The 15,887-nt window shown below is 32.8% G+C and overlaps 1 protein-coding gene across 1 annotated transcript in view; it reads left to right on the top strand.

The window, feature by feature from the left end:
• Positions 1 to 15,887, top strand: part of LOC106465121 (atrial natriuretic peptide receptor 1-like) — a 145,663-nt gene that overhangs the window by 108,347 nt on the left and 21,429 nt on the right. The window contains exons 9-10 of the mRNA XM_022392956.1: positions 4,229 to 4,397; positions 15,219 to 15,368. Coding sequence (XP_022248664.1) covers positions 4,229 to 4,397; positions 15,219 to 15,368 — 319 coding nt within the window. The remainder of the gene's footprint in view (positions 1 to 4,228; positions 4,398 to 15,218; positions 15,369 to 15,887) is intronic.

Here is a 15,887-nt window from a genome sequence, read left to right as displayed (position 1 = left end):
GTGTATAATAAAACTTTTTATATGACATATGTTTATACAAATTGTTGGTTATCATATAATAGTTGTCTCGTTAAAATAATGGTTTTACTTATAACATATTCAAAACTTAACTTTTTAGGACATATAATTAAATACAGTTGTGAAAACTACAATGCTGATGATGTAATCATATGTTACAACTATAACCAATACTTAAAAATAAAATTTGCTCACGATTTTACTTATAAGTGAAACAGTAGGTGGGCTTAAAAACTTCTAAAAAATAAATGTAAAAGCAAACATAAGTTGAGATATGTCGAATCTGTATGCTGTTCCTTGACCTCATCATCCTGATGTAACACTGTCCTTGTTGCACTTATAGTACCTTAGTAATGCCATCTGCTATCTGGTGAGTCACACTATGATATCACCTCTCTCTCCTATGACAACTGCACCCTTTGTTTTCACTTTATGAAATCATAATATAATCACTAACCTCTACCCTTATCGCCTGAGGCAGCCAATCAGCGCGTGTGTTTAGAGTTCCAGCTTACTACTCATATCAGGGTGTAAGGATCAGTGTCACATTTTGTATACGGGCTGGAATTCTTTTACAGTAGGTATCTGTGACTTATAGATGATGCATTTGAACAATAAACGGACAGGATACAATCCACTTGCTTTAAATAATATATTCAAAACCAGTCAAATGTATGTACAAAAACTTGTTACACTGTTAGTTATCACAGTTGTATTTAAAGCTTTAAATTATTTTATTTTATTTTAAAAGTCCACACAGGCTGGTTCAATTACTTTAGAACCCAATTGACAAGACGAATTATTCTGTGGGTTACAATACAAACTGTGAATCTCACTTCAGATATCACCCTTTATGGCTAAGCTAAGAATCACGCAATCTAACTTCACTTTCACTAATTTATCTAACTTTCTTACTTTTTGCTAATTTAGTTTCTTAACTTCTTGCTCTCTGTATATACACGTATTCACAATATGCGAAAGAAAAATCTAAAAATATCTAGCCCTCTAGTAGCAACAGTATTAAACATAAGAAAAAGTTCGAAGCTTCGAATAAGATGACTTCAACAATATTACAAAAGCCTAGTATAACAATTAAACTACATACACAATGAATGACTTGTACAAAGTTATTTAACGAAACTTGTCATAACTATCGTTTTTAAAATAATTAATCTTCATCACTCTTGTTATGGAAACTAAATAATCATTAAATATTAAACCACTAAATAAACTAAATAATAGCTCTTAAACTAAACAGTCCTGTATATCCAACAGTCAGGTTAAATTTGTTTACCATCCACACTGACAACTACAATTAATAAATGCTGGTACTTGTCCAAAGAATGCACTGACCTACTTTTACACATTATTAACTTCAAAATATATTAGGATTTACCTTCCTGAAACACATCACCATGCAATAGGATCATAGAAAAGTGGAGGACAGCTAATCAACACCACCAACTATTTGGGCTACTCTTTACCTACGAATAATGGGATTGGCAATCACATATGACGCTCCCATAGCTGAAAAGGCAGACATCTTAGATGACGGGATTCGAACTGCACCCCACAGATTACGTGTCCTAAACACTAGGCCATGCCAGGCCGAGAATTAAATGACGGGATTCGAACTGCACCCCACAGATTACGTGTCCTAAACACTAGGCCATGCCAGGCCGAGAATTAAATGATCATTTCCTTGGGAACATAACTTTGCGTGTGAGAGATCCATAATAAGAATTTAGATTAGAAAAATTGTTAGTAATAATGATTGGATGGCCAACAGGGTACAAATTGTACTCGTTAGTCCAAAAATTGAAGATGTAAAATCGATAAATTTAATGCAAATTTTGTCCTTCACGTCTGGTGGCGTTGGCTCTGCCTAAATAGAAAGCATCACAGATGTGAAGAGAAAGAACTGCTTTATAACCTGTGACAAAATGCTGTAAATTCATACCAGACTTCTTCATTGTATAAAATTCTTGTTCCAAAACAACATTCTTTTTCTTCAAGGCTTCCAGGTGTCTTTGCCTCTTCTAGGTACGTAGTCTTGTGTCCCACATTGGTGTGTGGAAAACAACCTTGTGTAGCTGATTCATAACACCCGTGATAATACCATCAATGATTGTGTTTTGTTTCTCGGTAGAATCTACATATTCTGTAATTCAGTATTTATTTTCCTCCACCATCCAGAGTGTGTTAAGAGCGATGAATAGTGAAGAGATTAATTTACTCCTTTAAATAGCTATACAAGCAGAAGCAATGGGGTGTTTCTGAAGGGGCCAATGCCCGCAGTTGAAAGAAGCTTGTTCTTGAATGGAAATGGCCACATCAGAGCGTATAGGCATGAAAACGACTGTAAGATGAACATCAGCGGAAAACAAAAGAACTAAATTGAACAGCAAGATTATCAATTTAAAATCTTGACTTCTTGAAAGTCAGAGATGTAACCTTCCTTTGTCTCTTAATGACACTTAAGTAATTTTAGGTCTTCGTTAACCTCTACTATATCTGTATTAATGGTCTTTGTGGAGTGAAGATTAAGAAGCTACAATCGCGTAGGAATGGCATAGATTATTAAAATAGTAATGGCTGGCTGTCTTCCCACTGACCAGTAGTTAATAAAAACAAATATTCCTCAGAGGTTAAGTGGCCAAGTAGGAAAGTTTATAACACAGAGTTGTGAACATTTTGTCTGTTTTATCCATCCATATCACTAGGGCTAATGGACAATGGCCCCAGTTCCTACATACAGTTAATAAATATGTGCATATAAATTCAAAAAAATAGGAATACGTAATTACAAATTTAAAATTAGTTGTGTTCTCTGTCAAAGTTGTAGATGATGCTTGAAAGCATTTTTCCAAGAGTGCACTGAAAAACAACAACAAGTGACCATTACAAGCGAGGGTACCCAACTCATGAAACACTGCATTGTAATATTTATAAATAAGTACATAAAATATATTTAATTAGCTACATTTATTTCCAATACCAGGTTGATTTTTTTTCGTTTTGCTCTAAGTCGGTAGCTTGCTCTAATCGGAAATTAATATTAATTGCGTGCAACACCTCGACCTTGTATAAAGAAACCTGATCCAGATCTATTTTACATTTGAAAATTTGTAATATGGTGGATAATGATCACACGTTGTGAAATATACATTCCCTCTTCTCCAGGATCAACTGCTTTTACTAGGCACGGGGCTACACTAAATGTGCAAATAATCAGGTTTCTTATAACATTTGAACTGAATAAACAAAACTCAAGAGAGTTCTAGATGACATTTTGCTCATATCGAAAATCGATACAAACATAACTATTATTTATTTCATAAGTTATCATGTTACACATTGTGTAAAACTTAATAGTCTGTAGCTATAAATGAATGTGCAACATATATAAATTACATTTTTAATCATAAGTTTAATGTATATTTGGACATGTATATAATCAAAGCATATTTACACAAAACAGTTACGAGAAATAAAAATTATAAGTTATTTGATCTAATTCGTCCAAATGTTTGTAGTTTGGAAATGTTACTATGCACTCAGTCTTTAGTGCAAAATCTAGACTTTATATTATTATAAATAAAATTATATGTAGTAGGACTTGTCTCTTTGTATTCTTATAAATAAACTTATATGTAATAGGACGTGTTTCTTTGTATTTTTATAAATACAATTATATGTAATAGGACGTGTTTCTTTGTATTTTTATAAATACAATTATATGTAATAGGACGTGTTTCTACAATTGAGGTCAAAACAAAGTTGTTATGAATTCAACTTTTGTAATAACTGGTCGGCATCCTTGAGTCTTCACTTCCTGAGGACCACTATTGAGGCATCTCCTTTGAACCCTTGATACTTGCGTCATTACATCTTCTTATTATACATTATGTTTAATACATTGAGTTGTTTCTGAGTAGTAGGTTTAGTTAGAACGAAATCTAGTATTGTGATTTTTACGTTAAAACTGCCCAGATTCCACTGACCGCAATGTGAAAAGATTTTGGAGGAATGGGATGAGATGAGCCTCCAAGCACATAGTTTGAAATACTGGTAGAGGTGAAAGACATGTATGCAAGCTTCACTCAAATACATATTAAACATTTGTAATAATTTGTTTATTTTTCTTTATGATATTCACAGTTAGATTACACATTTAAACAATCCAAAATTTATCGTTTATTTATATTAGAAATTTTAGAGAAAATTAGGAGAGGAAATATACCTCCTTTTAGACCAGAAATTTCTTCAGATGCTTGTTCTGTGGAACTTCTTACATTGATCCATCGATGCTGGGCAGAAGATCCATCTATTCGACCATCGTTTGCTTTCATAAAAGTCACACTAAAGCAAATTTCAAGGTGAGCCGAAAACAGCCTTATTAACAATGATGCTACTTATAAACCTTTTGAAAGAGCTATTGTATTACAAGTATCTAGTATATCCCAGATTATGTAACTATATCGATATTAAAACAAAATCTAATATATTTTTTTCAGAATGAAGCGTAGGTAAATATGAATATATGTTTCATTTGAATGTTTTTATCTCTACCTATCTGTTTTATTTCAGTTTTCAGTTACTGAGAATTATACTGCTTATCGTTTAGATACTTTGTCTTGAAAATAAAAATTTAACCACGGAATTCAAGAATGCTCAAAACTCAATGACCAATTCTCAAAACAGAATTATTTATCCTGAAGGAAAGGAGATTAATTCTTAACCTTATCCTTTGTAAAAGCATTCTTAAAATATTAATAAGCCTTTGTTTTTGCAGTAAAACCAAAATTTAAAGAGCAAATAGTTTATTTTTATCAAACTGTTTTATCTCCTGACTAAATAAAATAAACCTTCGTTTAGGGACTTAATATCCTTTTACTTTGAATTTATAAGTACAGGAATAAGAATGCAATCATTAATGTGTTGGAAAGAAACAAAATAAAATTTAACTTATTCTTTTTTGGTCAGAAAATGGTGAAAAAATATAAATTGTTTTGGGATTTTCGAGAACCAGGAAATGTATTTTTCGATAATGATATTAATATGTTTTTCATATTAAACATTGATTGCAAACGATACATTTTGTCAGATATCCAAATAACAAATAATAAGTTATTAAGTTACATTACGGTGTTGTGACAAGTAGAATTGCTTATCGTGGAGCTTGTAATAATAGTATTCTTCTATACTAATTGAGGAATAGGTTAAACAATCGCCAAGGTTTTTTCTTATTTTCATTTTAAGAGGATGACTTTTCGAGCTAGCACTCTTCTTCAAATCGTACAGCTATCAGCAGGACGAATAGTGCTAACTCAAAACGACATCCTCTTAGGATATAGAATATAAAATATATATATATTATCGATTGTTTAACCTATTCTTTATTTTCAATATTTTTGTCTCCTATCACGATAAAGTATATATTTCTGTTGATAGTGAAATGTTTTCTTATAAATGTTACTTGGTTTTATAGTTTTAATATTGTATAGATGCACTCGTGCTCGATTACCGAGTCGTCGGTCTGTTTGTGCAGTGTATAAACTATTGCCTTTTTTTTTTTCAATTTATACTCTAAATAATACATTCAGTGGCAGTTGTAAAGGACCTTCTTATGTTGAAAGTTGTGTTTTTTCCTGGTATATGTGTGGCGCTGTTTATATGTGGGCAGGTGACACACTTGTTTTGTTTACATGTGTTAGTTCCTTTAGTATCATTTTGTTCTTCTTTAAAGTTACTTGGCACCAGGATTTCCTTTTAATTTTTTTCATGTTTGTAAGAAATAATGTGTAGGTCCTTGAAAAGAGATTTAGTGATAGGATCTTCAGTAAGTATTGTATAATTGTTTAATATAATATATCTGATCTTCTTGTTGGTCTGATGCTATGTTAGCACAAGTGGAATAGGATCGTTGGTAAGGTTGGGTGTTTGTTCTTTGGTATATGAACTAGCTTTGGTAGCTGCATCGTGGATGAGAGGATCAGGGTTGAGTATTGTATAAAAGAAGGTTTTAATGTCTTTGGATTTTGATTTACAATCATTATCATCACTACAAAGTTTGCATAGTCGTAGAAATTGTGAGTGTGGTATTGATCTTTTGTTACTGTATGGGTGGGAAGAATCTAAATGTAGGTGCGTGTTTGCATGTATTTCTTTGTAATGTATACTAGTGGTCAGATGGTCGTCTTTTATGTATATGTTAATGTCGATAAAGGCAAGTGTTGTGTTGGTTATTTCCCAAGTAAATTCTAAAGAAGGGTAGAAAGAGGAAAAATAGTGTAGAAACGTTTCTAAATATGATTTTAGCATGGATGCAATTCCTTGTATGTTTTCCATGTATCAAAGATACATCATGGATACTGATGCATTCTATTGATTAAACATACGGTATTTGGTGTATTCAACAAAGAGTTTGGCAAAGGCGGAGTCCATTTTAGTTCCCATAGCGACTCCGCAGGTCTGTTTGTAGTAGTTACCATTAAATGTAAAGGCGCTAAGTACAATTTCGACTAAATGTAGAAGTGTGTGTGTTGGAAGGTCCAGTATGGGTCTTTCGTCTAAGAAACATTTTAGTGCAATTTTAATTTCAATTTGTATTACCTTTTCTTGACTCGGAATATTTATGTATAAGATGTAATTCTGCAGAGAAATTCCACACTCAATGTTCAAAATGCTACGCATGTAATTTTTTTAATTATGTACATGTGTTTTTGTTGTAAGCTGACGAAGAGCACTAGCTCGAAACGTCATCCTCTTAAAATAAAACTATAAAATACTTGGCGATTATTTAACCTTTTCTTTAATTTCGATCTCTTTGACGCCTATGTGGTTAACTACATATTTTTATTCTCCTAGACTAAGTTTGGTATCTGAGGTTGACACAGAATGTAATGATGATGCATATTCAGACTTCAGAGAACAGTACCTTCACCAGAAGGTTTGCAACTCGAGTCCTTGGAGAAGGTTCAAGTCCTCCTTAGTTGCTGAAAGTTTTGTAGCCACACATCAATAGAGACGCTGGTAGCATGTATTTGTATATACTATTGTTTGGTTATGGCGGTTATGTAAAACCACTAAACTCAACAGTGTTTACAAGGATGATGAAGGAAGGAGTGAGCTATTTCCTTAAGCATTTCAAACTAATTGTTGCCTCGAATGACTGCCACTCGATCCCTTAGAACACTTGAATGAAGAATGATTCGAAGATTAGGACATAGTTGTCAATGATTTGTAGTACAGTTATGTCCCTGTGAAGAACAAAGTGATTCATAGGGCTAAATTCATAGCTTTAAGGTGAGTTCATCGTGACTTGACCACTTATGCAGACAATCTAAGCAGGTTGTGTGGAAAGTATTCCTAAGCATGCATCGTGGTAATCACGGTGACATTCTCATTGGTAAGTTTGTTAAAGGGCTGCCAAGTGAAACTGGCACCCCATAGGTCTTGCGAACTTTCGACTCTGATGGAAGCAGTTCTGTAGTCGTAAAAAAAGCAGCAGCAGAAATGGTAACCACAGGTGTAATCTCTGCTTCAAAACAACCTCCATGCTCAATGATGATATAAAAGCTTGACAGAAGATTCCGCCACTATTTCTACTGCAGGAATTGCCACAAGATAAGGTGTTACAGCTTTCATTAATCAAGGTTGGGAAACAAGTCTTTTGAGACCCAATTACCATAGCTACAACACTGATACAACATTGGGTTTTCAAAGGCATCAGAGAAAGTTGTATCTTGCAAAAATGATAGCAGAGAGTTATAGGTTCTCTATTTGTACCCCAGTCATAATAATGATTTAACAAGAATATTGATAAACGTACATGTGGTAATGACTACAGTGATTAAGTTAGACTACACTGAAAGAGAAAGGAATGGTGTTTTCTTAATTCTGGTAAATTATAATTTCGTTTTAGTCTTAATTTGAAATTTCGTAAGTATGTGAGTCTTAACTGAAATAAAGGCAGTTTCTGGGTAGCCTACTTCACACTAACTGTGAAACATGGTAGACCCATTATTTTCATTGGTGTTGGTGAAATAATAGTTTACAACTATGACCACTAAAATATTTGTAGAATTTATGAAACCACGATTACTTGTTCACTCAGAATAAAAGAATACATAGTACACGTATTATTTTCTATTACTTTTTGTTTAGAAATATTTTTATTTTTACTACTAGACAACTTCCAAACTTATGAATATTAATACATCTTTAAATTGTTATTTATGAACTAGGTACTTTATACATTATTTTATTTGTGAAATCCGGCATTATTTTGCTTATTTATTCAGATTAAACTTGTGTCAGAAGGCAGGTTAGTGTTGTGAACAGACAGGTTATGAAACCACCTATGTAAAAAGTTTCATTTATTGCTTATAAAGTATTCTCAGTTACCGATTAAGATATTGGTTTGCAGTTTTATTCTTTCCATCCCCTTAGGAACTGTAACTTTGCTTTTTAGGTAATCAGAAAATAGTGGAATAACTCAAGTGTATGTGAGATTTCTGGAGTTGTTGATTGATGACCCAAATGTCGGAAGCCAACAGAGTGAGAGGCCTGTCTAACCTAGCTGTATATCTTCTGTTCCACAGAATTCATGTACGTTATACATTCATTAGTACTTACTATATCTTGGGACAAACACATTATTGTAATAGATGGATGAGTGCATTCACTATTTATACTGTGAAATGTAGCACATGTGCTACGTCCTGTCTGGGTACCTTTTATTTACCACGAAAACGGTCGATTTGTGACATGATTGGTCGTGACACTTAATCTTACGTTGCTTGGTAAACTTTTGACCTATCACAAAATGAGTTGGCTTAATTTCTAATACCGACTTTTTTATATCAGGACATGTTTCTTGACCACTGTGAACTTGCTATACTATGATAAAGAAGATTAATTCTTGAAAATATACAATGACCTGCTCCTCATGCCACCAATCCTAAGTGAAAATATGGGGTTTGCCCAGCCCAGTAATGAAAGTATGGACGAAAAACCTAGAACATAGCCCCTTTGTTGAGAAAATGACAAACTGAGATTTGAAGGCTAGTGAGCTTACCAGTAAATCAGCTTCACTCACTACCAAGTCGATGAACAACAATGAAGTGTAATAGTTAAAAAAGCACAAAATTGACACATTCATCCAGTTGAAGGGTGGAAAACTTCACAATGTATCAAAGTGGCTTGTACTGGTACATTAAGAACGTCCTAAAGGTCCTATACCTCGAAGGTACCCTTCCAAAAATGCAACACACCTCCTTGGCCAAGACACGTAGCATTAATATAGGTAAGGGAGCCTTCTACTTCATGAGCACCACCACGCCAGTGAGATCTATTTCTACTAGACTCGGTGAGGTCACAATATCACAGCTAGTCCCTGGGTATAGAATGTACACAGATGTGGGTTCTGTCAGTTTGAATTAAATCACAAAAGATGGACAGGCCTCTTTCAGAAATAGATACCAAAAGATGCAGAAAAAACAGCATTTCCAACAGGATGTAACGTCTTAAGAGGGATGTTCATGGGGATAGAGAGACCCTCTGGAAGACCAATCTATGGAGAACATAGAGGCACAGTGTAAATATTATATGTGTGTGTGTGTACAAAAATGTATTTTATTCATTATTTTGTTACTTTTCTTTACCTAATTAGTTTTTATTTAGCAGTTTTAAGTCTAGTATTTTCTTTATTCATATGATTTTAGTTTGTATCTAATTTAAAACATTTATTTTCTTATGTATTTGTTTTTGCTTTATTCTGTAACTTTGCTGAATTTAACTCAGTAAATTTGAATTTATCTTTCCTGGTTTGGTATTACTTTTAATTTTTTTTTGTACTTTTATTTTCTTCAGTTTCTCGGCTTTGTTATTTTAATTGTTTACTAAATTTGTCTTTCATTATATTGGGTTCAACTCTACCTTTGAATATCTTTGTGCTTAACTACAAAGAAACTCTTCATTTTTATTTAGTTTTAGTTTATTTCAATTGTATTAGCTTAACTTTTATTTACTTTTTAATTCATATTTAGTTTAGTTTATTCTTAGTTTTGTTAAGCTTAATTTGAGATTTTTAAAATTTGATTTCAGTTTAGTGGCTATTAGAACTTGTATTCTAATAACGTTGCCCCTTTTTGATCATGTGACTCTCATGGCATCTTGCAGGTAGTCTGAGAAAGTAACATTACAGAAGATTATGATCTTGTTAGTTAGTCTTTGTGATTTGGCCTTTTTAGCTTTTATCTTAAGATTCAAACCTAGAAAGGTCCTGACTTTCACATTCTACACTTTCATTCTCAGTTACTCTTGAAGAAAGGTCAATCTTCAGAAAGCGATACGACTGTCAGTTTTCTTATTTTGTAATAGTTATAATCTCTTAGTTTTCTTTCAAAAAAAGTATATTTAGAATGATAAACTAAGAATAATAAAAGTAGTCAAAAGAATGTCAATAGGAGAAACGTTTAGTTTTCATTTGGCAAATCCAAGTCTCAGTTATCCAAGTGCATCAATTTCTGAAACAATTATATGGAGCTTCTTTTGTCTACAGCAAATTCTAATGTTTTTATTAATTTTATGATTGGAGAAAGAATATCACCTCTCTTCCAAATCTTACATCGTTATGCAATAAAATGTCATGATCTTAATTTTTGAAATAGGCAAACTTTGAATATTTCAAATTATATTTTTATTCAATAGGTTTTAGTGTTATGTTTCGACGTAGATGTTAAGAACGCTAACTTGTTTGAGGTGATTACTGAACAATTCGAGAAAACCTACATTTAGTGAAAGCCTAGAATCTAAATGTTAGGCAATACAAACTGAAGCTTTATTTCATATCCAAAATATTCTAGTCTGTGTTATATATACATGACTGTTCATTTTCAGCTTAATATGAGATTATCATTTAGTTTACATAGCATAAACATTATAGTAAGCTATTTTTAGAAGCCATAGTTATTACAAGTTTGCTTACGTATCTCTTTAGAAATAATTTGTTGTGTAGTTCAATTGTTGTGAATTGACGACATGTTACTGAACCTTCTGAATTATTCTTGTTGCTTTAATCGAATATTGTTGCATCATATAATGCATATTAGTGTATAGCAAGTTTTAGACTGCTGTCCAGAGTATATATATATATATATATGTGTGTGTGTGTGTGTTGACAAATCAGGGAAAAATTGATAGAACTAGATATAGACTGGGTGATTGTGAGTTTAGCTATAAAATGTGTTTAGTGGCGACTTTTAAAGAATAGTAAACGCAGATTGTATTGCAATAACAGAGTAGATAAGAAGAAGTCGTCTTGTCAATTGGATTCTCAAGTAACTTAACCAGCCTGTGTGGACTTTTGACGTAAAAGCGAAATATTTATAGCTCTGGACACAACTGCGGTGATTAATTGTGCAATGAACATTTGTATGTAAGTTTCATTCATTTTAAGATATAATATTTTAACTCTATCTGCCCGGGCATCATTTACTGCGCATGTCACGAGATTTTACTAGCTTACATTCAAAATTTTATTAAACTACTTTCTACTAATTAGCATAGCATAAAATCGTAGATTATAATATATATTTTAATTCTACATAAGTTTTATATTCTTAATTTTATAAGGCAATATTTTGAAAAATCCTGAATTTCCCCTAGTATGAGAAAGGTGACACATTTTCTGTAGGCATCCCACCTCTCCAATAAGTACAAAATTTAATGTAAATTACTCACTATAAAATCTTCATTGCTCAGACAAACCATAATTTTTATAGCTTTCAATTTTGTTTGGTTTCAGAGCCTTCAAATAGAAAATCAGACCCCTCTTGCCACAGCCACCTGTCACATCCTCTCTTTCAGGACTTGTTAATAGTTCTCTCTCTTACGATTAATTTTATATTATCTATAACCATTAGAAAGCAGGGATTTCATCTATCAAATGAAGTATTATGTTACGTTGTTTTCTGAATAGAGAATTGTCAATTTTTCTTTTATTACGAGCTTCGTTCTCACGGGAAAGATAATGAATAGCTTGGATGAATTTGTAACGGCTCTTGTCCCATAGTTAGAAAGCCAGAAAAATTATGATAATCAGAAAAAATTGTCTGCTTTCGCATGTTATTATTCAATGTTATTTGGCGCAATATTTAATTAAATAAAAATTATTTTGGGCATTACTACCATTAGTGTAAAAAAGTAGGGTTAAGTGTCATCGACAGTTGACAGTAAATAAAAAGAAGACACGGGTAAGTACTTTATTTCTTGTTTTTCATGTTTATTCTTTATCTATTATTATAAAAGTAATTAAAATGTAAAAATAGGGATCTCTTTAGATTAGTTAAGGTAAAATAAATAATATGGGTAACTCATGTGTAATGTGAACTGCACGTTCCACAAGTAATTTACAACTTATAATGGCGCGAATAGTAGTTAAACAGAGTTCAAAGGCAATAAAACAATAAAATTCAATTATAAATATATGTATACTGTTATGAGTTTAAAGCTACTTAGGATATACGAATATAGTTTCAAGTTACAATTTGAAGTCATTCTAGAAAGAAGAAAGAGGGTAATTTAGATTTATTTAGATTTTTTTTGGTGATTACAAGGTCGGTCAAATTGACCAACCTTATACAGAGTTAAAGTAGAAAATATAGCAGATAAAATATAAAGTTTTACTGAAAACAAGCATTTGAAATATATTCAGGAGGATTAAGAGATTACACAAATGAAATATGAGATTTATGAGATGAAGAAAAGTATTTTTAATCTGGACATGAAAAATCACTTTACTCATGGATTATTCAAAACAAATAGTGTTGAAATATGTTCACAAGAAATGTTTACTAAAATACTTCAATAAAAGACATGATTTTTGTATACAATAGACTTGTAATGTTTGCTAAAAGTCTGCCAAATTTCGTGAAGATATACAGACTGTATTATAAGTTAGTAGTATCAAATCCATAAAGACTAAACGAGTACAAAGAAGTCATGTTGTCGGTGAAATTGAAATATTGAGAATAAAAGCACAAATTAAGATTGCCAAGCTCACCCAATAGAAAGATGAAGGACACAAAAATAATAATATGGTCAGGGTCAACCGACCCAAGCTTTCCAAATTTCATGAACAGAAAGATGACGTAGAGCTTTTCTGGAGAGATATGAAAGATCTGCCTAAAGACAGAACTATGAAAAAGGTGATTGGGCATTCTGCCTCAGACCCTTTACACAGAAAAAGGCCTACAAGTGTGTGCTGTCAAGACGTCAGAAGATTCCGTGAACTGTGACAAGATAAAAGTGGTCTTTCTGAAGTGCTAAGAACTTAATGAGAAAGGTTTTCACAGGAAGTTCAGGGAAGTCAAACCAGACTCTGGAGAAACTGTATTTCATTTTGTGGCACATCTATAGCAACACTTCAAAAGGTGGACTGACATAGCAAAGTGTGAAGATAGTTTTGAAGTACTGGCAGATCTACTAATACATGAACAGTTTACGACCACGTGCTTTACTGAAATGTCACTAAAAGAGAGAGCACCAAAAGACATGGAGGAGATGATCAAGCTGGTAGAACAGTATATGGGAGCCTATGGAAGGGGTATAACTGGCAAGTTCAAGAATAACCAGCTAATGTCGAAACCAGGAGTGGCTAATCAGAAGCAGGATGCCATCAAAGGTGACAAGAGGTTAATAGATAAAAAGGAGAAGATATACGATGTTATATATAAAATGGAGCAAATTTCAAATGAGTGTGAATCTAATCAGCAAGTAGCCACATAAATTTCAACATAAAGCAGTTGGAGTACCTACAGAAATAGTCCTGGCAAGAAACAGGAAAAGAGTGATTGTTACCATGGATGCCATTGCCAGAAGAAACAAAATTGAGACAACTCGTCAGGATCTCTACAAGAAGGAAGTGCTATCACCATGATTAAACAGTGCATGATTGATGGTCAGCTCAAATTAGCAAATGGATCAAAGTGCCACTGGTGATCAGAGCATGCGACAAACATAGAGAGGTGCCAACAAACACAACATGCCAGTAGGTGAAGGTTATGTTGGGGATAAAAAAGTGAAAGTCCTACGAGACTCTGAGTGCAGCATGTCTCAATTCCTACTGCCTTTCACTGTCTGCGACCAATTGTGGGAAGGCAGTTACCCTTAAAGCTCTTAAAGTAGAAAGGAAACCGCCATAAACTTTCTACCATGTGAAACCCTGGCCTTACAAATAAATGTTAAATGGAACTAAATGAACTTAAAGGCGGTAGGAATTCAGACTTTGTGGGTGTAAGCACTCAGCTCTGCATCAATAATTGATTTTCCATAATGTCTGGCTAGTTTACTATCAGCGTTTTGATATTGTGTAATAGATGGGATATTCTGAACATATTTGGGTGCTATTACAACAAGTATTATCCATTATGACATCGAGTTGACAACTAGGACCAACAATGACAATGCTTATTATATATATATATATCCGTGTCGAAAACTGGTCAAAAAAAGTGATAAAGATAAAAATAAACTGGGTGATCGTGAGTTTAGCAATGAAGTGTTTATAGTGGCGACTTTTAAAGTGTAATAATCGCAGATCGTATTGTAATACCATAGTTGAGAAGAATAATTCATGTTGTCAATTGGGTTTTAAAGTAACCAAACCAGCCTGTGTGGACTTTTGACGTAAAAGAGAATTATTCTAAGCTCTCGATACAACTGTGGTAATCCACGGGGTAACTTAAGTGAATTTATCACTGATTGCATTGTGATAATAGAGTAGAGAAGAATAATTAATCTTGTCAATTGGGTTCTCACGTAACTGAATCAGGCTGTGTGGATTTTTTACGAAAAAGAGAACTATTTAAATCTCTGGATACAAGAACACGTTAAAAGCAGCTTTATTTTTTTCTGGAAATTTATTTGTTTTCATATTTTCATATTATATAAATTTTGATACTTATAATGATTTTTTTTCTTCTTGATATCAAAGAATTTCATTTCAATAAATTTTTTCTTAGAATCAAAGCAGTGTCTTTGAAATGTAATAATGATAAAGAAACCTCCAAGAAATTAATAACGTTCATTTCTTAGCAAATATATTAATGATAACCCGGTAAGCAGTATGAGCCGTATGGTATGAATTTAAGACTCTTGGGAACCACACTGATATTTGAGTTTCTTTAATTTAGGGAAAAAAGCAGTGGTAACTTTCTAGATAATCTTTTGAACCGGATGGAACAATATGCAAGTAACTTGGAACATTTAGTGGAGGAAAAAACGCAAGCCTTTCTGGAAGAGAAGAAAAAAAGTGAAGAGCTCTTATACCAGATTTTACCAAGGTAATAGGATGAAAAGGTTATGTTCATGAATGTATTTTAATATATGTGTAAATCAGTTAATAATAGAATTATTACAAAACCCTTTACCAGTTCAATTCACAGTTACAATGTTAATGCATAACATAAATGTAATTGTTGAATGCTTAAATTCTGAAAGAAATAAATGAAACAATCATTAGTAATAAAACCGGGGAAAGCAAACATTTATTGGCTAACCTTAATGAATAATTCAGCACCATATTGTTTACTGACTCAAATAGCACATTAGCAGATGTGGTGTATTCTTTCAAGCCTACGTTGTATGTTTACTGATTCAGAAAGTAAGTTAGCGGCTATAATGGTTTTCCTAGCTGTGGGATAATTATTTCAAACATACGTTGTATGTTTACAGATTCAGACAGTAAGTTAGTGGATATAATGATTACCCCAGCTGTGGAAGAATTATTTCAAGCCTATGTTGTATGTTTACTGATTCAGAAAGTAAGTTAGCGGCTATAGTGATTATCCTAGCTGTAGGAT

The sequence above is a fragment of the Limulus polyphemus genome, unplaced genomic scaffold (genome assembly GCF_000517525.1).
Source record: "Limulus polyphemus unplaced genomic scaffold, Limulus_polyphemus-2.1.2 Scaffold1843, whole genome shotgun sequence".
Classification (NCBI taxonomy): Eukaryota; Metazoa; Arthropoda; class Merostomata; order Xiphosura; family Limulidae; genus Limulus; species Limulus polyphemus.
The sequence above is the reverse complement of the archived record's forward strand: the minus strand, read 5'-3'. Positions and strand labels throughout refer to the sequence as shown.